This window comes from Athene noctua, chromosome 14 (assembly GCF_965140245.1).
Source record: "Athene noctua chromosome 14, bAthNoc1.hap1.1, whole genome shotgun sequence".
NCBI classification, from domain to species: Eukaryota; Metazoa; Chordata; class Aves; order Strigiformes; family Strigidae; genus Athene; species Athene noctua.
In genome coordinates, this window is record NC_134050.1 from 11,943,696 (window position 1) to 11,970,914 (window position 27,219).

A 27,219-nucleotide genomic window follows, 5' to 3' on the forward strand; every position below is an offset into this window, starting at 1 on the left:
ATCAACCTCTTCTGGTTATTTTCTTTCATCATGCCAAACCCAACACATGTGTTAATAATAACAAACATGTTAATAATAATGTTATTGATAATGGTTAGGTAGGTTTGGCTTTGTCGCTTTGTCTCAGTGTTTCCTTCAGCCCAGCGAGCAGAAATGTTGATTTTCTCCCTTGCTCCCTGTTGGAGTTACCGATTAACTCAGGGCAGTGCAGAGGAACTGGCCCCGGGTCACACAGGAAGGATGTGGCACGGCACAGCCCAGGATCTTCCATCACAAACCCTCCTCCTCTTGCCTTCTCCTGCACTCATTTATTTCTGAAGATTATTAGCAAAACTGGGAATTGATTACTGCTTGTTAATAGTTTCTGGCAAGCTGCACGGAGAGGTTTCTGTTCAAGTTTTGAGGCTAGGGAACTATTATCTGCTATTTATGGAAATATTATTTGCTTTATATATAGTTTTCGAACTGCTAGGGTGAGTGTTGAGGGGGAATTACTCCATCAGCACCTCTGATAGTCTTGGCCTCAGGAAATTAGCTTCTCCTCAAATTTTGAAGGGATTTAAATCCCCATGCTTCCAGAAAGAAGCCAAACAGCTTGTAGAAAAAGGGATTTTTCTCCCAATATGCTTGTTATGCCAAACTCCCTGCTTCGGGGCGTTGTTTGGAAGGGACCGCAGGGCGGTACCTGGGATGCAGGATGCTCCCCACCCGCGTGGCTCCTGGTCCATCATCTCCCAGTCCTCACTTCCCTGGGGTTCATTTCCTGCTCCTTCATGCCCCCGTCCATCATTTCCCTGTTCACTGTCTCCTGGTCCTCTGTCTCCCTGTCCATCATCCCTTGTCCATCATTACCTGTCCATCATCCCCTGTCCTCTGTCTCCCTGTCCATCATCCCTGTCCATCACCTCCTGGTCCATCATCCCCTGCCCATCACCCCCAGTCCTTTGTCTCCCTGTCCACCATCCCCCTGCCCCTCTCCCCACTGCCCCCCGTCTCCTGCCCGCTCCCAGGGGCCGGGAAGGCCGACGCGCCCCCCCCCGGTGCCGCCCCCCGGCCCGTGGTGCCCTCCGGTACCGCCGCCGCCCCTCCGGTCGCAGCGGGGCAGGCGCTAAACATCCCTCCAAGCGCCTTGAACGCTCTGGGGGTTCACCCGAGCCCCGAGCCCCCCCCTTCCTCCTCCTCCGCTGCCCGGGGGCGGTGTCGCGGCGGGGCGGGACGGTCGGGGCCGCCCCCGGGCACGGCCCCCCCTGGAGCGGCGGCGGCCCCGGCGCGGCGGCGGGCGGGAGGCAGGATGCCGTACCTCCTCATCAGCACCCAGATCCGCATGGTGAGTCCGCCCCGCCGCTGCCCCCCGTGGGGGGAGGCCGCCGGGGATGGGGAGGGGGGGACACACGGGCGGGGGGCACCGACGGGAGCGGCGGGACACGCTCAGCATCCCCCGGTTGCAGCGGGCACCGCAGCCTCCGGACGCCCTTGTGCTGTCCCGGGCTTGCGGCGTGGGGGGGTGGTGGTGTGTGACACCCCGCAGATTTGGGGGACCCCCGGCACGGCCGCAGCTGCTGAGGCGAGATATCCACCACGTCCATCACCCCGCGGGGTGTCGGGGGCTCTTGGGCGCCCGCACCCCAGCTCATCTCCCCCTAACCCCCCCCCCCCTTTCTCCTCAACAGCCCATCACTTAACTCGGGCAACTTGTAGGATCCCGTGAACGTCAAAGAAACTAATGTGGGAACACGTGTTTTCAGGGTTTTCCCTCGCCCCCAAAGAGCCGTTTCCCAGTGGCAAACGCAGCTGTCGGGGAAGGGAAGGGCAGCGCTGGCAGCGCAGCAGCCCCTGGGATCTGGGGCCGAGGCCCGTTAGTCTCCTATAAAAACACAGAGGAAACGTTATTTCCTAACGACCGTGGCATCAGCAGCCCACGGGGCGGCTGTGGCCAACCTCCCGTCCTGCTGCAAGAGCAGATAGCCCTGAGTATGGGGTTTTTCCCTTTTCCCAGCCCAAAGGGGAACTATAGGTCTGAAAGCCAAAATACAGTGACGTGGGTTTTGATAGGAAGGGGGGTAGCAGGGGAAAAAAAAGCAAATCAACATGTTGGCAGCGTTCGGTGGAAGAGGCTGCGGCGGTCACTGAAGATGCCCTGTTGGGCGCAGACATCTCAAACCAAGCGAGCAGGGAGTTGGGACCGAGGGCACAGGGGGATGCTGCAGCACCGAGGCGTCTGCTGGCAGCGATATTCAGCATCATGATGGACCAAGATACAGAAGGTGCCACGTGGTTGGGGGGGTTCAGAGCAGTTGAGGGGCAGGCAGGCAGCGGGGGGTGGGCTGCTTTATCGCAGTTTAGCACATTTCCCCCTGCCCGGACACTTCGGGAACTCTGCTCTTCAGCAGGGCAAAGCAAACATTTCCAGCCTGAACCTTGGCACCGAGCCGTGGCTGGAAAAGAGCCCGTCTGGCCTAGCGGGGGGTGACTGACTTTGCTGCCTTTCTGTGGCTGCAGCCGGGGCAGGGGTGAGTCGCGTCCCTGTGGGGTTCACAGCGCTGGGTGCGGCGGGTGGAGGAGGCTCTGCCTCTGCTGCAGTTTGTCTTTTCCAGCCTGCCGGGCAGCTGCATGCGCCTGCACAGCTCACAGGAGCCGTGGCGCTGCATAAGCGCTTCTAGGTGGGATCTGCTTGAGGCTCCTGAGGTACACACCACTTGCCAGTGCCACTTTGGAGGTGGATACTGCCAAGGGAGGGATTTACCCTATCCGCCGTGTTCAGCCCTCACCCCTCCGCTTTCCCCAAACCAGCTCTCTCAGCTCTCCCAGCCACGTGGAAATTCTCAGCTTTCCCGCCGTCAGACCATCCAGCTGCTTTGCTGCTGAACTCCCTGCAGGTCAAAGCGCAGTGTCCCCATCCCACTGCCCGGGACCAAGGGGTTCACACCACGGTGTCATGGGGAGCGCGTAGCTCCCAACCCTCTGCGTGCAGCCCCCAACCCTCTGCGTGCAGCCTCTGGGACCCTCAGCAGGGCCCTGGGCTTTGCTTTCTCCAAGGGGTGGTAGAGGAGAGAGGGGTCAAAAAGGGACCAGGTAACACTTAAAATATTGCTGATGTTATTTAGGGCTGAGCATCCCTTTTCATATTATAAAGTGTTGATAATGGTTTGATACAGGTTTGCCAGTGGATGGGGGACATCCCTCAGAAGACCAGTTTTCACCTGCAAACTTTTTATAAGTAGTTTTAAAAGGCAGCAATTGCTCTACCTATTAAAATCGGCCAAACCCTGCTCTTTGCAGGGGGAGCATGGAAGGTGCAGGTGTCGGTTTTGGAGCCCGATCAGCGCTGAGCAGGGAGTGCTGGGCTGTGGGTCCCACAGTGGAGGGGTGGGCGATGTCTCTTGCACTCACCAGCCCCCGTAGCTGTGAGCAGTGTGCCAGGCTCTGATTTCTGGCTCTTCCAGCCGCTGCATTGCAGGGTGGATGCTCGCTGCATTCCCAGGTCTCTGCCCTCCCTGGCTGCTCCCTGGCTGTGCTGGGGTGGGTTGGGAGTGGACGGTCATTGCGGAGCTCACATCGGCGCTGCTGTAATCTCCTGTGCCCTTCGACTTCCTTCTGGAAAACCTCCAGCCCAGGAATATCTCATAAAATAACACTTCTGGAACACTGTACATAAATGTCGCCAGCCCGTCCCCGTGGCATGTGGGCAGCCCACCGACGGCTCTGGGGGTGAGATGACTCACGGCTCTGCCCCCCCCAGCCCCTCCAGTCTCTCGTCGCTTCCAAGGGAGCGTGACTGTCCCCCGTCATGGCATGGGGGCTCAGCTGCACGGGTCCCTCTGCGGCACCTTCTTACCCTGATCCTCCACCCCTCCCCAGTTAGTGGAGCCGCTCCCAAAGCTGCCTTCTCCCAGGCAAACAGTCCCAAACTGGCCTGGGGATGCTCATTTCACGGGAAAACATGCAGATTTGCTGGGTTTGCACAATGAGGCACTTTGTTGCTGCACGACAGGCTTCCTGGTGGTGGATCTTGGAGGACCAGAGCCACCACGCACTCAGTCAGAAGGTGACCCTCCAGCAGCAAAGCCACCAAGGTCCTCTCCAGGTGGCTCACAGGAATTCCCTTCCCAGTAAAGCTCTTACCAGAGCTGTGCTGGGGAGCAGGGGTGGGGTGGCCGCACTGCTGTGCATTGCTCACCTGCTCCGCTGCCTTTCCCTGCAGGAGGTTGGTCCCACCATGGTGGGCGACGAGCACTCGGATCCCAGCCTGATGAGCTTCCTGGGGGCCACGAAGAGGAACATGCTGGGGAACCACTTGTAAGTCCTCCTCTGTGACATTTCAGGCTCTCCCCTCTCCTTATTTTCCCAAGAGAATTCGGAACATTTTCACTCCTCATATTCCCCATGGCACCTTCCAGCTGCACATTTAATCCCAGGACTAGTGTGATGCTGAGAAGCCACGCACATGGCCTTGCCCTGCCTGTTGCTGCTCACCCAAGGAAACGCTGCCTGCTACTTCCTCAAGTTCTTTCTTTTTCCTTGCTCCGATCCCATTTCAGCCCCTGACCCACCTCCCCCCTCTCCTTACTCCTCACACACTGGGGATGCTGTGGGCTGTTACCTGACACAGCCTTTGGCTGAAATAAAACAGGCACAGTGAGCATCTGAATCTTTCTGCATAACTTCACCTGCCTTCATCCCACCCTCCTTCCTGAAAGACAACCTTCCTCTGCCTCATCCTAATTTCCAGCCCTGCAATGCTCAGAAGCAGGCAGTGCCCTTTGCAGCCTTGCTCTGGCTGGGCCTGTTCTGGTGCCCCACGCGCTCATCCGCAGCCTGGCCCGGGCCATTGCACTCATGGGTGCAGCTTGAGGTTCCTCCCCGTTACCGAGTGCCCAAGCCAGCCCCTTGTAACAGCTCCGGAAGCTTTTCCTTGGGCTGCTGAGCCCCAGAGTTGGAGCTGCTTCCCATCATGTCCCCCCCGACTCCAACCCATTAGCCTCTGTGTTCCCATGCTTTATGTGTTTGATGCTTCTCCATGTTCCCGTCTCTCTCTCTGCCCACGCCGAGTTTGACACCAGCCTTCATCAAAGTGGGAGATGTTACCAGCATGTTCTTTACATCTTGGCCCACTTTTTTTTTCCTTTTTTCCCCACTTGATATCTCACTTCTTATTTTTCTCTGGGGTAAAAAAAAACCAAACCCACAAAGCAAAACAAAACCCCAAATACAAATTAAAACAACAGAAAGGAGTGGTTAGATTTGTGCTGAAGCTTGCCCACTTGCACCGTGGTGCAGAGGAGGAGTAGGAGGAGAACCAGGCGTTAAACAGACGGGGCCTCTCGGTCCCAGTATGTTCTCAAACTTCCATCGGTGGAGCTGGGAAAACCCACCTGCTCGGTACCAGCCTGGCAAACGCTGAGGTCCGGGTCCTCATCTCCTGCAGCGTTAAAAACCTAAACAGGGTGGGAGATCTGAAAGAAAGAGGAGATTAAAAAAAATAATACCAAAGGCTCCCCCCTTAGAGAAACCCTTCCAAGTGCAAACTGGGGCCACGCCAGCTCCCCACGCCTGCAGGAAGGCTGATCCCGGAGCCCTCCTGCTGCTGCGAGCGGCTGCGGGTGGGTTTGCTGGGCCGAGCCGTCTCCATGCTGCTATTCCCAGCGCCGTGGGTGGCCGTGAGGTTGGCAGCAGCCTCGGCTTCATGCCGCTGCCTGCTGAGCCCAGCCTGGGAGTTATGCAATGGGAGAAGGGAGACCCGAGTGCAGAGAAAAAGAGGCTTCAAGAAGGAAGAAGCTGGCTGGCTCTGGAGAGAGGGGTGCAAGGATCCCTGGGGTTTGGGTGGAAAAGAAAGGCAAGGACAGATAAAATGCCTCTGTGGCATCTGCCCCAAGCAGCCAGGGAGGAGATGCAGCATTATGAGGAACCAGAGTGCCACATTTTGCTTGTTTGGGAGAAGGGATCTCCCTGGTGGATTCACCACCTTTCCTCCCTCCCTGTGGCCTGGAGCTTTTTGAGCTCCCTCTTGCCCCACCTGCTTCTCAATATGGTTTGTGTTACACCCAGGGTAAGCCCGCTGCGTCCCTGTGGCACGTCTTCCCCATTTGCACTTGAGCAACAGGGGATGGAGAAAATAACCCAGCTGGAATGTGGCTGCTGATGCCCCGAGCAGCACAGCAGCCGGGTCAGCCCCGGCCACCTCTGGCAAAAACCCCAACCAGGGATGAGAGCTCCTGTGCTTGCCCCACAGCCGAGCAGGATTTTACATCCACCTGACTGCAGGGCTTCGCTAGCAGTAAGACCAGCTACAGGATGCTGCAAATCTCACCCCTCCTGTAGCACCATCAGCACCAAAACCTTAAACGTGACCTTGGAGGGAGCCTGAGAGAAAAGGTCTGAGCAGCAGGGACCTGCTGGGGCACTATAATCTACAGCTAAAGTATTTAATTGCCTCTAATAAGGGCAAGCACTGATCCAGTTGTGCAGCTCTGCAGTAGTTCCTGCCAATAGCACATCACAGGCACGTGCTGTCGCTCCCCGCTCGGATGCATGGCAGCAGAACCCAGGGGGCACCTGGGCTTTAGGGAAGGGGGAGCTGGGCTCTGCCCCAGCCTGCGTGTTCTTGGAAGCCAGCACAGGGCCTGACCCTTGGCTGCTGCAGAAAAGGGGGTTCTGGGTCCCCATGGGTGGACATGCACATGCGGGTGGCTGCAGGCCCCCTCCCTGCCACCTCCTGTAATTATCAAGGCTATTGGCATGGTTTGGTCTCTAATGAAAACTGATGCCTCTGCCCAATTTGGGGAGTTGTGGTCTGAGGCACCTGCTAATACTTTAATTTAGCTGTTCCCCAGGGCACGGCCAAACCCCATCCCTGGGGCAGCCGAAAGGACAGCTGGGCAGATGTCACCAGGAGGCTGCCTGCTCCCTCCCCAAAAACGGCTGCAGGAGGAGGAGGCTCCTGTGCCAGCTCCGTGCTCCCGGGGAGCTCCCTGCTCCCCGCTGGCAGCCAGCTGCGGGGAAAGGCTCTGCCGGTGTTCCCAGCTGCTCCATGTCGGCCACGCACAGAGGCAGTGGCACAGTCAATACGCAGCATGTGAGCTTTGGTTCCACTCTAGACATGGTTGTGTTTAAAGCCCTGGGCAGCTCAGCTTTCCTTCTGCTGTTTGCTCAGCCCCTCGTTTTTTTAGGTTCTTGAAAATAACAAACAATCCCTGCCTCATCTCCTGCCTCTGCATAATAGGAATAATATTTACCGACTCTGACATGTGAATCTGAAGGGTATGGGGCAAGCCTCTTAGAGAAGTTCAAAGACACTTATAATAATACATATCATCTTTACACCACATCTATAATTACAGGAAAGTATAGTCTGTCTTGAGAAACTGAAAAAAAGCTCTCACATCCTGATGTTATTTCATGCTTTAAAAGCACTCACCACTCCATTAATGTTTTGCAATCTTAGCAAGAGCAACTTTAGAACTGCTTTTGGGTTGTCTTTTATTGTTATTAGTATGAAAATCAGAACAGTCTTTGTTAAGGTGCCCAAACAAGATCACCAGTGCTCCTGTAGCCCATCATTATCAGCTTATCTGGCCCAGTGAGTCATCTAAGAGCTAAACTATTATGCAGCTCATCCCATCTGCTTGCATTCTGCCTCCAAAGGCTCTGTGAAAGGAACTGTGAAAGGCTGCCAAATCAGCGCTGAAGGTTACACGCGCCATCTCCGTTCTGCTGCTTCCCCACCTCCTTCGGCCCGCCTTGGGTCTGTGTTGTGCCGCTCTCGCTCAGCAGCCGCCAGCTGCTCTGTCTCTGCGGCGGAGCAGCCCCGGGGCCGGGGCAGAGGGGAGGTTGGTGTCTCTCGGGCTGTGGAGCCGACAGAAGCCTCAGAGGAGTCAAAGGCAGACAGAGATCCTGAGTGTCAGTTCTAGACACGGGCAGCGAGGAGCCGGGGCTCCGCCTCACCTGGCAGCTCTGCTGAGGGCTGACGGCTTCTGGTTTTTCAAAGGCTTAATACCTGGCTGAAGGCAGCAGTTTTTTCCAATCCCCAAATTTCAAGCACAGGCTCTCAAAACCACCCAGTTTACAGACAGGCTCTGACATAGGCCCAACACTGGCTTTTCATCCCTTAGAAAGACCTGAGTCGTTCTTCCCTGCTTCGCAGAGATGATCCTCCTCTTCCCCAGACTCGCAGCCAGCGCTTGTGACACCTCCCTGCCACAGTTTCAGCCCTGGTAGCTGAGCAGCACATGGCTTTGGACAATCAGTCCCTGACCCACATTTTAATTTAACCCAACCCATGTTTCAATTTAACCCGACCCGTTGCAGACAGGTTTTCTCCTTGGTCTGGTAGCTGTGGTCTTTGGCCTTCCCCATCTGGTTAACCAAGACCTTGCGCCACAGGGAGCTCACCAGATGCAGTCGGTGCAGTGTCTCATGGCGGTTTAGTGGTGAAGCAGTCACTTCCACAAGGAATTTCTTGTCTCGTCCTTTTCCACCTGATGTTCTTTCTCCTCCTCTCTCCCGCTCGCAGCTGGGAGTACTACGTGAACGACGCGCCACGGGTTGTCTTGAACAAGCTGGAGAGCTGCGGCTACCGGGTGGTGAGCATGACAGGTGTGGGCCAGACACTGGTGTGGTGCCTCCACAAGGAATAGCGAGGAAGACTTCTGCCTTCCTCCCGGAGATCATCTGGCATGGGACCGTCAGCAGCTTTTTCCCCCCTTTTTCTGTCCGACTCCAGGTGCTTGGGCTCGGGGGGAGCCAGGGCAAGCTTCTGTCCTGCCCTTTCCCAGGAGCTGGGGGAGGAAGGTGTGCCCAGGGAGCGGGCGGCTCTCCCCTGCACCCAGCTGAGGGGCAGCCTGGCAAATCCCAGCTTTTAACATTTTAATCATACCCTATTTAGCACACACTGGAGGAAACTCAAATACCCACTGTGGCTGCTCCTCTAGGCTGCCCCAGAGAGGCCCAGGGAGCACAGGGCAGCCTCCTTCCCGCAGTGGGGCATGGCCAGTGCTGCCTCAGCCCCGAAACACCAGTGGGAACTGCCCAACCTACCCCCTGCCTGCTGAGGGGCCCCTTGCCCAGCAGCAAGGCCCACTCCTCTCCCCCAGGGGAGGGGGGCTGGCAACACCATCAGCCTCCTGGCCCCAAGTGCCCCTCACGCTCCTGAAACAGCCCAAGAGCAGCACAGAAAGGTCTCAGAAACATTTGGGGTAGGGGCTCTGTTAACGGCAGCAGTCACAATGCTGGAGTGTTTGGGAGCTGCTGTGGGGGTAACACCAATAAAACACTTCTCTCAAGACACCACCGTCCTCCTGTGCCTTGTTTTAAACAGTGCCAAAACCTTGTGGAGCTGCTGCTCCTGCACCAGCTTTCAGGAGCTGAAAGCAGCTCTGGGGCTTGGTGTTCCGACAGCCCCTCTCACACCCTCCCTGCCCTCTGAGGACACACGCCAACACATTAATACACTTACTCTGAAGCTTGTGCAGCCGTTTTTTTCCCACCACTCTGGAAAAGTCACTAGGAGTTTGGATTCCTACAACAGTTTTTAAAAAAAAGGAGGTTTATTGACTTAAATTAAGAGTGAGCGTTGGAAACGAAGAACAATGGGGTGGGGAGAATCCATCCTCTCTCAGGCTAGGTGTGAGACTCCTCCTCATCCTCCCGCTTGAGCTGCTCGATCAGCTGCTGCCTCTCTGCTGCCTGGCGCAGCCGCATCATCACCAGGCTCTCGTAATCCCGCTCCGACACCACTGAGGCCTGGGAGCAGAGAACAGACACAGCACATCAGGGACAGTGCAGGCCTCAACCCCCGCCCCAAACGCACGCTCCCAGCACACACGGGGAGCAGGGATGGTGGCTCGTGGCCACATGACCCTGCAGAACCAAGGTGAGGTGAGAAACCTGCCTGGCCTGCAGAAGCTGGCCCACTGCTTCATCACAACTGATGGGAGGAGGAGGAGGGGGCGGGCGGGGGGGAGCTGGTACAGAGCCCCAATGACCCCCACGCTGCTGGAGTGACCTCCCTGCCTGCAGCCAGGCTTCGTGGGGCAGCACACTCCCCTCGCTGGGGTATGGCGGGTGATGAGCTTGCTCGGTGAGCACAAGGCTGGCGCAGCGACCGCTTTACCCCTTCAAAAGGACAAATGCCATAAAAACACCTAAACCGAACCTTTCAGTGGTTTAGTCATGAAGCGGCTGCAGAAAGAAAACCACCAGGTACATTCCCAAACCTGACATGAGAGTGTTTCGGTTCTGAAAAGCTCTTGGAGTCATTCTGCTGCGTGTGGCAGCAACTGTCACATCAACGAAGCCGATTGCAGACTCCACCTAATAAACGTAGGCAGCAGCTGAGAGCTGCCAGCGCAGAGCGGAACGGTGCTGTTGGCACACTGCTTTCAAAGCCACTGAACATTAGTAGGTGTCCTTACTATTTCGGATGTGTTCAAAGCACCGCCGTGCTTGGAAACATCCCTCCCGTTTGTTTGACAGTTCAGGTAGAAATAAAAGCATCTCGACAGAAGGAGAATGGAAAAAAAAAAACCACCCCTCACATTCATTTTTCTAGGAACTAGATTTAGTTTTGATTTAAGGGCAACTTAAATAGAAAGTAGAAGGGATGAAGAGGCAATAGAACAGCTGAATAAGATTCTGCATGAAAACGGGGCAAGTGCAAATTTGTTCCCACGTGCCAGCAAAGTGGTTCCTCCAGCTGCAGAGCATCCAGCTGCGAGGACAAGATACAAACCCACAATAGATGGGAAACCCAGACTGGGAAATTAAGGGACTAATGTGCCATAATTGGTATCTTAGGACCTGCATGAATGAAGTAACCTCTCAGCACTGCACGGCCCAGATTTCCCCCATGTCTGAGAAAGCACCAGATTGTATCAGCCTTGAGCGGTAGAACGAAGCTTCTTCAAAGTTCCTGTCCACTCACCACAGATACTGAATGAAACAGCCTGCATGAGGCTCATGAAGATGAATCACCCACACAAACCTGAATCACTACCTCACGCTCTGGATTGGAATTTTAAAACAGGCAGGAGATGATTCCCAGCCCCTTCTGGGAGCCGCGCGGCACAAGGAGGCGGCAGAAGCGGCAGGTGGCAGCTCACCCAGAGCGGAAGAGCCCGAGCCACGGCGGGCTCCGCGGCCACGCTCCTGCTGCCAGGTCTCAAGCAACCCGGAGCCGCTAAGGGAGCTGCTTCCTCGGGGGCAGAGTGGGGGCTGGCGCCTGCCGCTCCACACACCTACTTCCTGCAATCCTGGCAATTACCAATAGTGTAAAACCTAGTTTCTGACGTGGCTGACTCAGCAAGGGCTTGGCTCAAAACAAATACGTACGCACAAGTGCAGCCTGGAAGCAGTGACAGGAGGCACATGAAGAGAAGGAGCTGTTGTGGGTTTTCAGCGTTCCGGGTCCGACCTGGCTGGACCGTCCTCAGACCTGCTCCTCCCAGCGTCCCAGCGAGCTGGTGAAGGTGGTGGTGGCAGTTCTCCCAGTGCTTCAGCAGCTTCTCCTCTCCGCCTGTTGGACTCAGGTGCTGCTCCAACACAGCGTAAGTCTATTTTGCACTCAATTTTCCTAATGCTTGTCTTCTACATATACCTTTTTTTTGCTTTTTACACTTCCATTTGACTATTTCTTTGGTTTCCTTCGGTGCGACTGAGTCACCGTCTCCCTTCCCAACCACCCACTGAGATTTTTATACCGTGCCCTTCCCCACGAAGGTGGCTGGTTACCATGGTACCAAAGTGCCCTTCTGTTCTAGATGCTGGATTAAATCTGTTCTCATGGTGACTGTGTGCCTTTGCTATTCTTCACCAGCTTGCTTCTGCAGCACAGATTTATCAAGCTCAGACATCGCTGTTCCTCTCCACTGAAGGAGGAGGCTCCTTAACATCTAAGACAGGCCAATTGCTCCTTAACACTGGGACGTAGCGTGAAGTTTGCATTTCCTGCAATACCAGCCTCTCTGTTCTCCTTCCAGCTACGGGAACAGGGAAGGAAGAGGTTGTTCCTGTGGTGTTGCTTGTTGCTGATCCTGTGCCTTAAGTCCGACGCCTGACTGTGAGGAGTCTGCAGTTTCCTCTTCCTCCTCATTGCTCCCAGCAGCATGGATACTTGGCGGAGAGGGTCCATTAAGTCCACAACGTTCTTCAGACGTTTCTCACTCCGGAGACACAAAAAGCTGGGCAACCAAGTCATCATCCTGAACCAGAACAGCCACACTCTGGACAGTGATGGACAGTGCCAGAAGAGGGAATGCTTGAGGGATCTGAAGGACAAGTCTGATTACCTGTCGTGTCAGAGTGAGCAAAATCTGGCCAAGGCACAAGCACCTCCCAAGCCCCCCCGGCTGTACCTGGACAGTTCTAGCTGCCCTAACATCATCGATCACACAGATTCTCACTCTGACATCGCCTTTTCTGGTGCTGCTCACCAATACCACAAAGCCACTCAAACTCAGTTCCACAAGGACCAGGCTACAGACTGCGGGAGCTCAGAGGCAGCTTCCCAGAATGGCACTGCTCTTCCTGACCTGTCTGACCCCTTCCTGTCCTTCAAAGTGGATTTGGGCCTATCGCTTCTCGAGGATGTTCTGCAGACCCTCAGGAAACAGAACCCAAGAGATTACGCCATCTGAAGGTATTTCTCATTTAACGTGTCCCATTTACTGACTGCTGCTACCAGTTTCTCTAGCCCCAGCTGGAGGATGGATGCTGCAGCATTCCCGTTGCGTGTAGCCCGTTTCACTGCTCCCAACTTACCCCCCAGACTGTCCCCATCCCTGCCCAGAAGCCCTTTGGAGCAGAGCTCCCAGGCTCCACTCTCAGACGAAAGCACAATCTGCTGGAGCCTCCTGGGCAAGTTCCCATTCTCCACGCCAGGAATTTCCCACTCTTGACTGTGCACCTCCTCTTCGGGGAGGAATGGCATATGTTTGGCAAAAGACTTGTTATTTTGGGGACGTGGCTGTGACACTGCGGAACACAGACAGGAAGGGGTATGGCACACATCATCCGTGGATCAGAGGCAGCTTCCAAGGAGATAGCAGCACTTCATCTTAAAGCCATAGCTGTGGCAAGGGTCAGAAGTCACAAACTGGTGTTTCTTCTCCCACCATGTCTGGATATGACAAATCAAAGCTGCTCCTTTTTCTTTTTTTCCTTGTGGGTTTCTTTTCCCCTAACTCAAGTGCAGTTGGCACTCCAAGCCTGGAAACAGGTAAGCATCCATGTAGGCTTGTGATACAGCAACAGCAGTTTATTTATCCTACTAGCAGGAGAAGAAATTTCTCTAGATACTGCTGCTTGAAGCATGCACTGATCTATCAGCTGTACAGATATGGAAGAATAAATGTATCTGTGACTGGAAGCGTCTTGTTTCCTCATTTCATTGGTAGCAAGCCAGAGCAAGCTCAGGCACCAGGAGCACAGGTCCCTTCTCTGTATCCTCTGGCGCTTCAGGTTTTTTGAGGGGGGAAGCAGCGTGGCTCTGCTCTTCTGGGCTGGGAGAAGGCTGGAGCTGCTGGTACTTTACCTTCCGCTGAGGAGAGTGCACGCAGCTCTGGTCGAGAGCCAGCATGGAAACGAGCAGTTGTTCACCCCGTGAGCTGGACCATGGGGAAGACTCGGCCAGGCTGAGGACACTTTAGGCAGCATTAGGGAAACTATTAAAAGGACACTGCAGAAACTACTGAGTCACCAATTCTTACCTTCTTCATGGCTAGACTAGATACTAGGGCTCTTTTTAAAATTTAAAAAATAAAACCTCCATGCCCCCAGATAACCGTAAGCTTTGGAAGCCAGCTACAGTGAAGTGCAAAGAGACATTTCAGAGAAGGCACAGGCAGCTCCTACCCTGCTAGATTCACATCAGGCTGTGAAGTCAGGTAATACAAAACAAACTTTGTGAAACCTCAAAGGAGCTTAGAAAAGAGGCAAGAGTGCCAGACAGGAGGCTTGTCTCAGGACTTTAATACGGCTGAATTAATGGCCCGAAATGAAGAAGCACTGGCAGGGAGATCCCACCACTAAAGATGCCAGGAAGACCTTCCCAGAAGCGAGCGCTTCACGCTGTTGTCGTGGCAAAATACGCTGTTCACAGCACTTCAGGGCTGCTGTGTGCTTTGAACCATGCAGAACCACAGCAATCAAACAGTCATTGCTCTCAGATAGCCTAGAGTAACACTGGCCAACCCACAGCTTTTGTAAGTCAAGCATAACTCACCTGCTTGGCTCCAGCAGCTCTCCAGGAACTGCTGGACAACGTGCACCCATTGCTGGAGAAGAAAATGAGCCAACTGAGACTGTGGAGTCAAGCAGTTTGCAAATTGCTGCCTCCTCACAGCAGGACTTTTCAGCACTCAGCCCTGTTTTCACCTGGGAAGTGCTTCCGAAACCCCGGCTCTGTCCGGTCAGCGTGGGGCTGCCCTCCCTCTGAAGGTACCAAGGGCGTTGCCATGAGAATGCTGCAGGTCTCTGGCTGTTTTCTGAGGCAGAGCAGGGAAGGAGCTGCGTTTGCAGGGTGGGAGCAAACAGGGGTGTGGATTCAGGCAAAACCAGAAGCAACTTGGAGGGAGCAGCAAATAAGAAGTGAGGGCAGCTTAAACCAGAATGAGACTGGTGCAGCTTGAAAGCAAGAATGTGGCCCCGGACAGCTGGGAAGCCAGACGGGGTATGGAAGGATGAGGCAGGGGCAAGAGATATCTGAAAGACCTCATTTTGTGTAGTCTAGAGCTGAACGGCTGAGGTCAAAGAGGATAAGTCAACTAAAAGCAGTACAGCTAAGAGAAGCTGTTACCAAATTACAGATTTTGGAAGCATCCTAGCAGAAGTAGCAACAGGATTTGGGAAGGGTCTGGAGCGGGAAGTAGGAGAAGCAGGAACCAGAGCAGCTTGAGATCTTAGCCTGGACATCAAGAGTGCAATGTAATCAAAGAAACTGCAGCTGCTTACAGAGAAAAGCAGTAAAAAGGACAGACAAGGATCAGCAGCACAGTCCTTGGGAAAGCACACAAGTCGCTGGCCAAGCTCGTCACCGTTTGGAGAGCTAACGCAGGGCTGACGAGGCTGGGGTGGACAGCAGTGAGTCACCACCTCCACGCAGCACGAACACCATGTGCTGCTTGAGCCTGCTCTCCCTCGCTGCTCCACCAGGCTAATCCTTCACAGCAGGCAGACGCTGCCGTTCCACACTAACAAGCTCTGGTCATGGAAACAAGCCAAGATAAATTCTGTCAGAAGCCTGGCCAAGCTTGTGAACCCACAGAGGCAAGAATCCACTACCAAGCTCCAACTGCACCAGCAACCCCCATAGGTGTGAATGAGCCAGTTCTCATTCTCTACTAGCGAGAGAGACTCAGATAAACTGGATGGGATTCTGCTTTTTTTCCCCCCAATTTGCCTTACAACACTCTGGCCACCTCCGTGAAGCTGCAGTGTCTGCAGGACTCTCCCTGGTGTGCGGGGAGATGTGCCTGGCTCCTGGGCTATGAGGCTCCAACTGCCTTTGCCTCAGGTTTCTGGGAAACTGCTGCTCAGGCTAGGCTGTCCAGACAAGAACAAGCCTCCCAAGTGAAAACACACAGCCCTCAACAGAACTAGGCCAACACCAAGGCACTCTGATGTATAAATGCATCTACTATAAATAAAGTACTTAACAAAAAGTCAGGAGAGTGAATGTACTGAACAATCTCCAAAACTGCTAAAGTACTGCAGTAAGAAACACACACAAGGTTGATGGAGACAGACACACAGACGAAGGGCACCTGCCCAGGTGCCCAGCACGAGGCAGAAGTCCTCTCAGCAATTAGATCTTTTTGATCTTTATGCCCCAGGGAAGAAGGAGAGGGGAGCAAATGTCACGTGAAATTTGAACTGGAACTCAAATAACCAACAAAGGATCGCAGTACCTTCACAACTTCACACTAACTAGGTCAGATGACATGCAGAGCACAAGATAAACATGGTGCTACACAGCAAAGTGTTGTGTACATGCTTCAAAAGCCACGGCCACATCTCCCACTCCAGAGGGCCAACAGGAGCAGAGGGAACGGAAAGCCGACAGCATGCTGCAGCATGTCCTCGGACTGGTTTCTGTGCTTTAACGTTATTGCCTTCCATGTGCTTTGCAACTGGAATACAGCTGCTAGTCAAGAGTGACAGCTTCAGGGGGACTGTATGGGGGAATAAACAGGGAGCAGCTAAGAGTTAACAAACACCCTGCACTCCACGTAACCACACTACTAAGCAGAACGCAAACCAGACAGCAAGGTCCCCACAAGGATATTTAATTTGATACTGCTTTCTCTTCCCTCCTGCAGACCCTAAGAAACTACATTTCCTTTTATCACTGAAGTGTTACCCTCTTGTGAATGCAGTAAGTAACAAAGTCTCTCTAAAGAAACCTTCTAGGAGGCTCATTTCAACCAGTTATGAGCCAGAGAACTCCCACAGTCAAAGTATATTAAAAAAAAATCCAGGAGAATGGCACTAGAGGCTTTGGGCTGAGCAAGGAACATCCTTGTTTTTCACTCGGAAGAGACAGACTGTGGGAAGATCCAGTCGCCCAGACAGCTTGTGTTCTCAGCATGCTGCTACTCGGGCAAAATGGTCCTTTAAAACAGCCACCACTTCAGCACAAAAAGGCTCATCAGAAAGGCAGGCCTTTCATTAAGAGCTTCTTCTCAGATCTGCTGGGAATCAACATATCTTACCATAAATGCAAAGCACACTGTTAAATGGTTGCTATAGAAACAGATTCAAATAACAGCAGCCTGTCTCCTTACCTGTGAAGTCCTAGGCTGACTAGTGCTGTCAGAAAGGACAGAGCTGGGATTGTTCCGGGGCTGGCCCTCCAACCAGGAAATCTTCAGAGGATTATTTATCAGGCCAACTTCATTCTTCACAGCCATCTCCTAGCAATGAAAATATTCTTCCATCACCATCTGAATTTCAGACCCCATTTCCTCACAGGTCACTAACAATCTGACGAGCTTTTCCATCTCAGCCTGGCCTCAAGGCCAAGCTGGGCACAAACAGTGAAGATTTCACAGCTGCCCTACGGGAGACGCACACTCTGAGGTCACTATCTGCATCAAGCAGACAGAACGTATCACTGCCAGTACTTCTGACAAACAGGTCACGGACAGTTCTGGTTTTTTTGATTATTTGGATACATGAGGGAAAGAACAATGACAAGGAATAGAGACTCGTACAGTGTAAGTTGATGGAACTACTAAAATTAAGAGTAACTGATGATTTCTGTTTCCACAGCCACATGAATTATTATAACTCAGTGAGTCAGGACATTCTGATTTCTTTTAAACTGCAAATGCCTTATATAACCTCGAAAACTCATTAAGGCCATCTCCACAATGGGTAATTCACCTTCAGTGAGAGCTGATTAAACAGCTCAGTGCCTGCTTTTTAAAGCAGTGTCTCTTTTACATGCACAGCCTCCTTGTTTATGTGCTCTGGGTTTATGCCTCCAGCTCTGCCACTCCCTTCACGCATCTGTACCTTCAGACTCTCATTACCCTTCTCCACTGCCTTAATGACAAGGCAGCGTCTCCAGGCCGTCAGTTTGCCAACCCTTTCCCCTGCAACACCCTTCTTGCCCCCTCTGCCCTACACACATCTGGGGTCCCCGCCAGACTTACAGCAGCCTTAACCGTAGCAAATTCCACGACTGCACTCCCCGTCTTCCTGCTGGAGATCAACAAATTGAGCACATCGCCATACTGTTAAGACAAAGAAAGAAAAGAAAGTTAATTACAGACCTGGAAGAGACATCAAGTTCATTTATGGAATGAATGCAAAGAGAAAACGTGTTTTCACAGACGTGAGGCTTGAGCCGTCACCCTTTCTGTCTTGCACGATGCTCCCACTGATCCCAACCTGTCAGAATTTCTGTCCCTCCAGGAAACAATTCTGGGGAGGCATGGAGCTACGCACATTGCTTCCAGCAAGCCCCAGTGCAAGAGGCTGCTTAGCTCCAAGTCAGAGCTACAGGAGATATTTGCACCAAGGGAAAATAAAGATTGCATGCTGGGATTAATCAGATCAAAGGCTTGTCTACTCCTGTCTCTGAACTTCCCACAGCTAACATGAAGGCAAAAGTGCACCCCAGCCACAGAGTCAGACCAACTCTGATACACGCCCCGAACCACTCAGAGTTTGCACAGTTGCTCCTTTCAGCAGGAGCCCCTGCTGGGAGAAAGACAGGGAACAGTTCACAGCTAACGGATCATGCTGATGGTTGCTGAAAACTACATGAGAAAGCTGGGCAACAGAGGAGAAAATGAGCCGCTCTCGCTCCCATTTGTGTGCAGCTGCCCAGAATTTACTCTCCTATCTCACACTGTTGAAAGCAGGGGAAGATCAAGTAATAGTGAAGAGTGTCAGACAGGACCTTTTGCAGGATCTGCAACAGAACGTCTTTTGAGTATCCCCCTCTTGTCTCATCTTCTTTCCCGCATTTCCATTTGAGCTGGAAAATAAACACAAGTTAATTTTGTCCATGTGAACACATGTTGCCTTGCTCAATGCAGCTCCTGCCACCTGCACACTAATCAAGTTTGCTATTTACAGTTACACTCCCAGAATTGCCAAGACAGTGATTTCAACATCAGAATGTGCAAAGGGAACAAATTATTTGGGGAACAGGGAGAAACATTGCTCACTGGAATAAAAGAGATCATTCTTGAAAGCATATTAATGGCTATATCAGGGTAATCGGATGTTTCTCTGTGCTTAAAGCAGAGACAACTCCATTTCAGGCTCAAAAACCTGGGCGAGAAAGTAAAGTGTGAGGGAGGAGGGGTATTTCCAGGGCAATGACAGAAGCTGTTCAGATGCACAATGCACATTAGACAGAGGCACTTCACCTCCACTGTACGAGGGATGTGCCAGCTCAGCAGAGTTGAAGTGTCCCTTCTGTTTTCCAAAGCTGCATAATGTTCTACCCGTTTTCACCAAACCTCAGCTTTATAAGGATTTCTTACTTTGAGTTTAGGAGTTATTTTGCCTTCTGCTCCATTTCTTTCTTGCCTGCCTGGAGAGGAGAGAGGAAAAAAAAAAAAATAAAAAAAAATGTAAGGGATGCAGCTGAAAACTCAGTTAAAGAGCATTTTGCACAAAATTCACCCTGAGAATGTACGTATGGCAGTAGCAAACACTTCTGGATTTCCACTGGACCACTTCAGCCCCAAAAGTCACGTGCAATGCTATCATCAGGAACTGCGACACAGACTGAATATTGAACGTCAGCATTTCTCCCTTCTGTGGTACCCAGGCTCGCCATGAGCAAGGCCGGAAACAGCCAAGGGAAAATACAAGCAGGAGACCAGTTAGATTCTGCATCATTTTTCCCTGCAAGAAGGTTGTGCTGGTAGGGACAAGCATGGAAAAATTAAGAGCTCACAAAAAAAGGACAGCATAGCTGAAGAAGTTAACCTGGCCCTGCAAATAAGTATTTCATAATGATGTGTTCTCATTGCAAGGATCTCTAAATGTTTTACACTAAACAAATGCTCAACATCCTCCCCAATTCCTGATATGTGAAATTAAGTTAAGAATTAAGTTAAGAAAGGCTAAGGTGGGCTGAATGACTTACATACAGTCACACAGGAAAAGCCTGGTGACCCCAAAAAGAGTTTCTACACCTGGACCTCTGGTGTTATGGTTTTTTTAACTCATTATATCAGTATTTTTCTTGTGAGGAAAACAACAGATATTATACTATACCTTCTGTCAGAATGAAGAGGGTAGGAAGCAAGAAACAATAAATCTTCCCACTGAACTAAAAACTGAACAGCACTATCGTTAGTTTTGAAAAGAAGAGCAGAACTTTCTGAAACATAAAACTGTATTTTAAGCCCACACAGACACAGAATATTTAAAAAGGCAATTCACTATAGAAATGTGTGGATGGGAGTGAGATACAGGAACACTACAGGATGAGGTTCTGGGACTCTGGAAAAATCTCATCCCCTCCTGTATGAATGAGACTAAATACAGCTACAGAACAGCCCACGGGAGCAAGAGGGAGACAACTTCAAATGCGGCAACTACTGCTGTCACACAGCAGTGCCACATGGAGACGTTTTCCTGTTCAGTGTGTTGCTCCTTTCCTGACACATTTGTGGCTGGTCTTTGTACACACCCGGGATGAAGGCTGTGTATGCCCAATGAACAGAGAATCAGGTTCCAGAAAGCAAAGTCTTAGCAGTTGCAGACTACATAAAACTTTATTCTTCACACTGTCTCTTTCGGGTGAAGAGACTGGGAATGTCAAGGGGATACAGAAGTAGTAACCCAACAACAACTATTACTTCTGCAAACTCGAATCATTCCCTATTTTGAGTCTGAACACTGACTGCTTTAATTGTGACAGACGAGCAGGACATGAGGCTCCCTCCAGTGTAACTGTGGGGCTCCACATCAGATTCAGTGTTTTAGAGTATTTACTGAAAAAGAGCAGTAACAATGCTGTAAAGAGCAACATGCTGCATATAAGAAAGCAACCCCACAGAAATACAATCTCTTATCCCTGAAAAAGGTACCGAGTAGGATGCTCTGTATGGCAACATGACCGAGGCAGGAGGCTGCAGCTGGGTGTGAGCTCTGACTACACAAGAGCCAGAGTCCCACATACACGTGCTTTGCTGAGGGTTCAAATCTCCTCTGTTCTTACCTTGGACATGCTGCTCCCTTTCCAGCCGGATCTGTTCTTGAATGAGTCTCTGCTGCTCCTCAAGCTGACGGGAACCTTCTTCACGCAGGCGTATTATCTACAGCAAAGGTAAGACAGCACAGATATCTGAGGGCACAGTTCCATGGTGGGGTCATGCCAGCTAAAGACTGCCAAGGAGAGCTTTTGTCTTATACCCATCTTACACATTCTTTCTTTCTTTCTTTCTATCTATCTATCTATCTATCTATCTATCTATCTATCTATCTATCTATCGTCTTATACACTTGGGGCAACCCTCCTGTTAGTTCCCGTGACAGCTCCAGCACTCACAAAACCAGACCCCTCACATTTCCAGAAACAGTCCCTACCAGCCAGCATACAACAAGTAGCTGCTGTTGTTGGCTGCTATGCAAAAGGAAAGGAGCAGATGAAAAATAAAATCTCAAGGCTGACATATTTGCCAGACTGCTACAAGATCCCTTCTACATCCTCTCTTTCACAGAGCCCATTAATCCAATAGGCTGAAGGACTGCTATATACAGATTTGATGCATCTCATGACATGGTTTTCTTTATGGCTGTCAAGACTCTGAGAAATTCTTCTCAAAAGCAGCAGAGAATTTATCATTACTTCTTGTTCTAATGTTCTTGTTATCCTGATCTCCTCCTCTTCACTCTCATGGGCCTGGGCTTCTCGCTCTCTGGCTTCAAGATCTGCAGAGAAACAAACAAAATTAAAACAATCCAAAGAGAATTTCCACTGCTGATGCTGCTGACCAGAGGTGGATGGAAAGATTACAAACTTGGCTACACCTACACCAAGTTCAAAGTTGAGTCCTGACAGCTCTGCTACCTCTCCTCTACCCAGGCACATCCATGTATCAGCAGCCTTAAGTCACCAAACCCCCTAACTCCTGCCCGGAGCAGGACCACCACCCCCAGCTCTGACTGCGGGAGGAGATCTCAGATGGCTGCTACATTGTATTGGGCATAAAGACACCAGAGCCATCAAACAGACAGCAGATTCACCAACAGTGCATTCCACCCATGGAAGAAATGCTGACACCCACCTAAGGAAGACTTCAAGGCAAGAGAAAATGAAGTTTTGATTTTATTACCAAGCTTTACTTTCTTTCGCTTCTCATCAAGTTTTTGTGTCCTTTCTGCAGCCTGCTTCTTTGCCTTTCTCACTCTGTCATACGCCGCCTGCCAAAGAACCAACACAATAGTGTGAAACTGTATAAAGCAGAAAAGATAAAATGGAAAGCAGTGAATAAAGGTGAGATCAGATTATGAAACACTCTAAGGAGAGGTGAAGCATTTTCTGCTTCTTGCTAGTATTCCTCCTAAAAGTGTTGAAAGTTAACACAAATATCCTGAAAATATGAGAGGCCCAAGGATCTCCAGATGGAGCCTGAAAGGGTGACAAAGTCCAGGAATAACCGCAGAGTGTACTGGAGAGAAAGTGTGACCCACCTTCAGAGATGGCAAGAATATTCTGGCTTCCTGTACATGCCCAAAGTAGCTTTAGGGACAGTGGTAACAGATCAGGCTTGGTTTAGAGCAAAGTTTTACATTAAAATGTCTATTTAATATGAAAGATTTATTCACAAGACAGATGTTTGACTCACATGAACGTACGAGATCAAAGAGCATCAGAACTCCTCAGCAGCAATAACACAACAACATTCATTTAGCACTACAGAGACTTAAGAACAGGCGTAAATTGGCAATTTCACTGGCATCTGTTTAAACCAGTTGATAATCTGTTCATCAACCTACACAGAACCTCTCCAAAGCAGGTAAAGCACGGACAGGCACAAATGCCCAACTATTACTTGCAGAACACTCCTACAGTCCAGTACTGCTCTTGTTTTATAAACTAGAAAAGCTGGTATTTTTCTTCCTGCGTGGGAAGGGTTTGCTGAACACTTTTTCCTTTTTAAAATACAGAAGCCAAAAAATTCTTGGACACCAAAAGCTTAATTGCCCCTTCGAGAGGAGATTACAAGCTTTGCCAATGTTTGAAAAGAGGAGAGTTATTTCATGTTTTTAAATTTTATAATCTGAAATTTTAATATGCCTCCTCTCCTGAGTTTATCTGGACAGAGTTACTTGCTCATTTTCAGTTTGTTTTTATTCTTTCCCTTCACATGTCCAGATTACTTTCAGGCCCTTAGCAGTAGGCATCAACAACTTCCTCACAGCAAGAGTCCAAGCTGCATCTGGCAGCCTGCAAAGCCCTTGCAGCAAAAGGACAGAGATCATGACTCTGATTCAGCTTTTCTGTTTACAAGCCTCTTGTGCCCCATGGAAAGAAAGGCTCTGAGCCTCAGCAATCACATCTAGATCTTATTTATTTCTCAGAACTTGACTTCAAGGGAACTGCAAATGCACTGTTGTCATGGGAATTTAATGCGTCCCTGAATCAGTGGTGGTTATCATTTCGTTTTTTAAATGGGATATGCCCCAGTTTAACACGTTATTAAAGACAGTATCTCACCCTTGTAGCAAATGGACAGAGCTACTCCCACCACATTAAATCAGAAAAAGCACATTTGTCTGAGTTCTTATCTGGCACCTACTATGTGATCTCATGAAGAACTACAGGGAATAACAGATGAGACTCGCACTCATGAAGTCCTAGTCAGAGAAGAGAGCAGGCCGGGCAGAAGAGTTTCCAGTACTTCTCCAGCACGCTGGCAGAGAGTAACACCACACAACCCCAACAGCACCAGGGGATGGGCATCCTTACCCTCGCTGCTGCATCTGTTAGCACGGCTAAGGCCTGAGACAGTTGGTGGAAGACTTCCGCTGGGAATTAGAAGAAAAAAGGGTAAGATGCAGAAAACCATGCTAGCAGCCTGGAGATGAACCAGGAAAGACAATCCCTTAGGGAAGAGACCTGCAGAACATCAGAAAGAAGAATCATCTTTCCAAAGCATTTGTAAGCCAACCTATAGCCAAGATCACTTCAACACCAAGGACAACATTTGTTACATAAACTTCAGTGTAAATTAAGAAACAAAAACTGGGACCAGTTCATTTTAAAAGAAGTCTTGGAAAACATGAATTCAGCAGAACCCACCTACAGAAGTGTATTAATCAGCCTGAAATACACTGTTACAAACAAATGCTCCCTTTCATCCCAATAGTATTTCAACCTGAGGTTCAAAGTTTGCATTTGACATCAATATTGCTGACGCTCTTGCTGGAAGGTTACACATATAAGCTGGAGGCCTCCCCACACACTTCAAATCACTTCTCAGCCTTCTGCAGATATCAGAGCTCCCAGGCTTTCCTCTCATTGCTGCTAAATCTTTTCTGGTGAAAAAATTTTCTCTGTAACAGTTACAAATTTTCAGTCTATAAGACTATAGCCCATCAGATTGGAAAAGATACAGAACTGTATTTATCTTGAGGTGTCCTGATCAACAGCATCTCAGTTACCATCCCTGGTCACTGCTACCTGTAGCTGCAAAACTTAAAACCAGAGTAGCTGCAGAAGCCAGACCTTGCAAGCAGTTCAGATATACTCAGCTCCACAGAGTCAGGGCCTTGTCTAACAGACAAAAATGGGCACTGCCCATAGCTGGTATGATTTATAAGCTGGCTACTGATGTTTCAACTGTGAGAGGTATGAATTAAAATAGCGACCAGCCAGTAAACGCAGGGGACAGACTAGCCAAAGGTCTGGGATTCAAGTACCATGGGGGAATATTTTGAGAGGTGCAAATATAATTTCAGCACTGAGGTTTCTAAACCAGCATTCAACCTTAAAAAACAGACCTCTCTAACAGCGATAAAAATAACTCTTAGTCCTGCATATGTATACTTCCTGTGACATCTGCCCAGGCATTCCCTTAATTACATGCAAAGACAGACCTGAAGTTAAGCAGAGCCACTTCCAGGAGCCTGTGCACGTCAAAACAAACACAAAGAGCTGCTTGTGTCTGCGCAGTCCCATCCTACCTGCTCTGGGATTGTCCGGGTTCTTATCTGGGTGACAAGTCAGGGCCTTCTGCCGGTACGCTTTCTTAACCTGCAAGAGCCAGAATTGAGATTTACTGGTTGGTGCTGTTTAGTCTGTGTTGAGAAAAGCAACTTGGAAAAAAACAAACCACTGCAGAAACAAATAATTACTATTCAGAGGGTTTATTTGGTTGGTTTTGTTGGTGGTGTTGCTTAACATACAGCATAAGTATAAGGCTGTGGCTGAACCAGCATTCATTTGCATGACTAGATGTCCCCCAGGCCTGACAGAAAATAAAGACCATTTTGGTGTGCGATAGCTCCACTATCCCTCAAACTGAAAGCTAAAGCAGACTACTGTAATAGCAAGAGGCCTCTGAAAACCTGTTTCCAACCTCAGCTCAGTGACCCGTCCTTTTTAATCACGCTGTACTGCAAGATACGTGTTTGAGCCCAGGACACTTACGTGTTTTGAACGAGGCTAAGCTTTTCAAAGCCAGAAATTTTACTTCTAGGTGCATCGTATCACAGCAGTCAAAGCTCACAATCATCCCAAGCCAAGTCTGGTTCACTGAGACATTTTTATAGGCAGAGGTACTGTGTTCTTCGCAGCTGTAACTTTGGGACAGAGAAATACCATTTACTGTGCTACAGTTGAGTTTGGCAAGAATTTTTGACCAAAGACTGTTTAATCTCTTCTACACTTCAAAGAAAGATTGTTAAAAGTGACTTAGCTCAGAAAGTTGTCAATCTGAGCCCCCTCTGTCAGGGACACATCTGCATGCGAGAAAAGACAACACTGTTACTCTGCTAAAACGGGTGGAATAAGCAGTGGCCCGGCCCCACCTAGTGGACAAAGCTCTTGGAAGGGAAATGTGCAGCTGCAGCCTTCCAGGTCGAATCCTGCCTAAGCAAGGCTCCTGTTAGAGGTAAGCCTCCACCCCGTGCATCAGGCACAACTATTACAATAATTGTTCTGCGTGGCAAGGCCAGATAAGGTTTCTCCAAACAGTGAGGTTCAATTACTTTAACAGTCTTGCTCCTCTTCACTCATCTCTTGGCCAAGCTGCTCTGTGCACAAAGGGTCTTTGGGTGTTTACGGTATTTTACATCAAGGATTAGCAAGCACTCTAAATTACACTTGTCACTTTTTAACTCGCACCATAACATCCGACCTGTAATTTTCTCCTCCTTTCCTCCCCGGTGACTATCTCAGTGGTGAAGTTGAGGTCACTCGAAGTCTTTCAACTCATTCAATCTTATGTGTTACATTTGGTTTGTTCCCGTTTTGTGCTTCATGCACATGGAATTTCCAGGCCAGCCTCAGACACAACTGCTGGTTATGCCCAGGCTGTAGCTTCCAAGCTTTACCTTACTGTACTGTTACTGCTCTTTACTGCCAAGAAGAAAAGAGGAAGCCTAAGGAGGAAAATAAAAGTTTTCCCTTCACGTTTAACTTTGTCCAGTTACTAGTAGTTTTACTCAGCACATTACTTTCCCTGAAAAGTCACTTTCCCAGCTCAGTTGCTCAAATCTTGTGTTTAGTGTTGACTTCCAATTAAATTAAAAAGGGAAACATGTCGTTCCCAACCCACAAAATTAACAAGAGGGCTGGGCTTAGGGGAATGTACAGTACCTAGACCAACCTCTGACAACTGAATTTTTGAATAACACACGAGAAGCTTTCCTTTTGAAGGCACATAAACAAAGAGAAATATCGAGACACATTTTGTAGCTCGCTCCGACTGATTTCATCCTCCTCCAAAGACAGGTCCCGCCCCCCAGGCTCAAGAGGAGAAAACAGAAGGGTAAGTTGCCCACAGCAAAGCCAACACCAGGAAAAACGGACTTTCCCCCTTATTAAAAGCCCCAGCCGAGCACGCAGCAGACCGGGGCAGCGATGTCGCAATAAAACAGCGCGTGGAGCAACCGCTCAGCTCAGTACTCGCAGGGCAGCAAACGCAGCCCCACGACCGAGCCGCCCTCTGCCCTCGCCGACAGCGCCCGGTGCTGAGAGGCGGGCGGGGGAGGGCAGAGAGAGGCCTCGGTCCGAGCCACTCGGCGGCCCCGTAAGCGTTCCCGGCCCGCGGCCCTGACCTCCTTCTCCGACGCCTTCTCGCCGACCCCCAACAGGCCGTACAGGTCCAACTCCAGCAGCTCCTTATCAACCGCCATCTCAGCGCTGACCGGTTCGCCCCCCCGCCACCGGGCCCGCCGGGAAATGGAGTCTCCCCCCGCCGCCGCCGCTGCTCGCCCGCCCGCCGTGACACGGCGACTACACGGACCAGGGTGCACCGCGCCCCCGCCCCCGCTCTCAGGAGCCCCCGCGGCGCGCGGGGCATGCTGGGACTTGTAGTTTTAGGCCTGCGGCAGCCAGCGGGGCGGGGTGGCCCGGGGACTACACCTCCCGTCGGGCTTTGTCCGCCGAGATTTGTGGCGGCGTGAGCAGAGCAACGGCCTCAACCCGTACCGTAACGGTGCCCTGGCCTCGGGGGCGAGTGTCCCTCAGGCAGCCGTTTCCTGAGGAGGTAGCTCGGTAGGCCGCAGCAGGGCCAGGCTGCGGGG

General features: G+C 50.9%; 3 protein-coding genes across 5 annotated transcripts; 2 read left to right on the top strand and 1 right to left on the bottom strand.

The window, feature by feature from the left end:
- The first annotated feature begins 1,243 nt into the window (after positions 1-1,243).
- Positions 1,244-9,436, top strand: GCHFR (GTP cyclohydrolase I feedback regulator). Its single transcript, XM_074917863.1, has 3 exons — positions 1,244-1,327; positions 4,202-4,296; positions 8,510-9,436. The coding sequence occupies exons 1-3, from the start codon at positions 1,292-1,294 to the stop codon at positions 8,631-8,633; spliced, it is 255 nt and encodes an 84-aa protein (XP_074773964.1). The 5' UTR covers positions 1,244-1,291; the 3' UTR covers positions 8,634-9,436.
- Positions 9,437-9,522: 86 nt separating this feature from the next.
- DNAJC17 (DnaJ heat shock protein family (Hsp40) member C17) lies at positions 9,523-26,904 on the bottom strand. 2 transcript variants are annotated; one of them, XM_074917860.1, is made up of 13 exons: positions 26,752-26,904; positions 24,655-24,724; positions 23,438-23,496; positions 21,801-21,888; positions 21,314-21,396; positions 20,684-20,780; positions 18,993-19,042; positions 18,401-18,478; positions 17,649-17,729; positions 16,815-16,904; positions 14,592-14,607; positions 13,521-13,525; positions 9,523-9,738 (listed from the first exon to the last, which is right to left on the bottom strand). In XM_074917860.1, the coding sequence occupies exons 1-13, from the start codon at positions 26,827-26,829 to the stop codon at positions 9,616-9,618; spliced, it is 918 nt and encodes a 305-aa protein (XP_074773961.1). In that variant the 5' UTR covers positions 26,830-26,904; the 3' UTR covers positions 9,523-9,615. The 2 variants fall into 2 exon arrangements, with proteins under 2 accessions (XP_074773961.1, XP_074773959.1); XM_074917858.1 differs by lacking the exons at positions 13,521-13,525; positions 14,592-14,607 and having other exon boundaries at positions 16,776-16,904.
- On the top strand, positions 9,745-16,769 carry C14H15orf62 (chromosome 14 C15orf62 homolog). 2 transcript variants are annotated; one of them, XM_074917862.1, is made up of 2 exons: positions 9,745-11,540; positions 11,973-16,769. In XM_074917862.1, exon 2 carries the CDS (start codon positions 12,099-12,101, stop codon positions 12,627-12,629), a length of 531 nt encoding a protein of 176 aa, XP_074773963.1. In that variant the 5' UTR covers positions 9,745-11,540; positions 11,973-12,098; the 3' UTR covers positions 12,630-16,769. The 2 variants fall into 2 exon arrangements, with proteins under 2 accessions (XP_074773963.1, XP_074773962.1); XM_074917861.1 differs by having other exon boundaries at positions 11,517-11,540; positions 11,810-16,769.
- Positions 26,905-27,219: the final 315 nt, after the last annotated feature.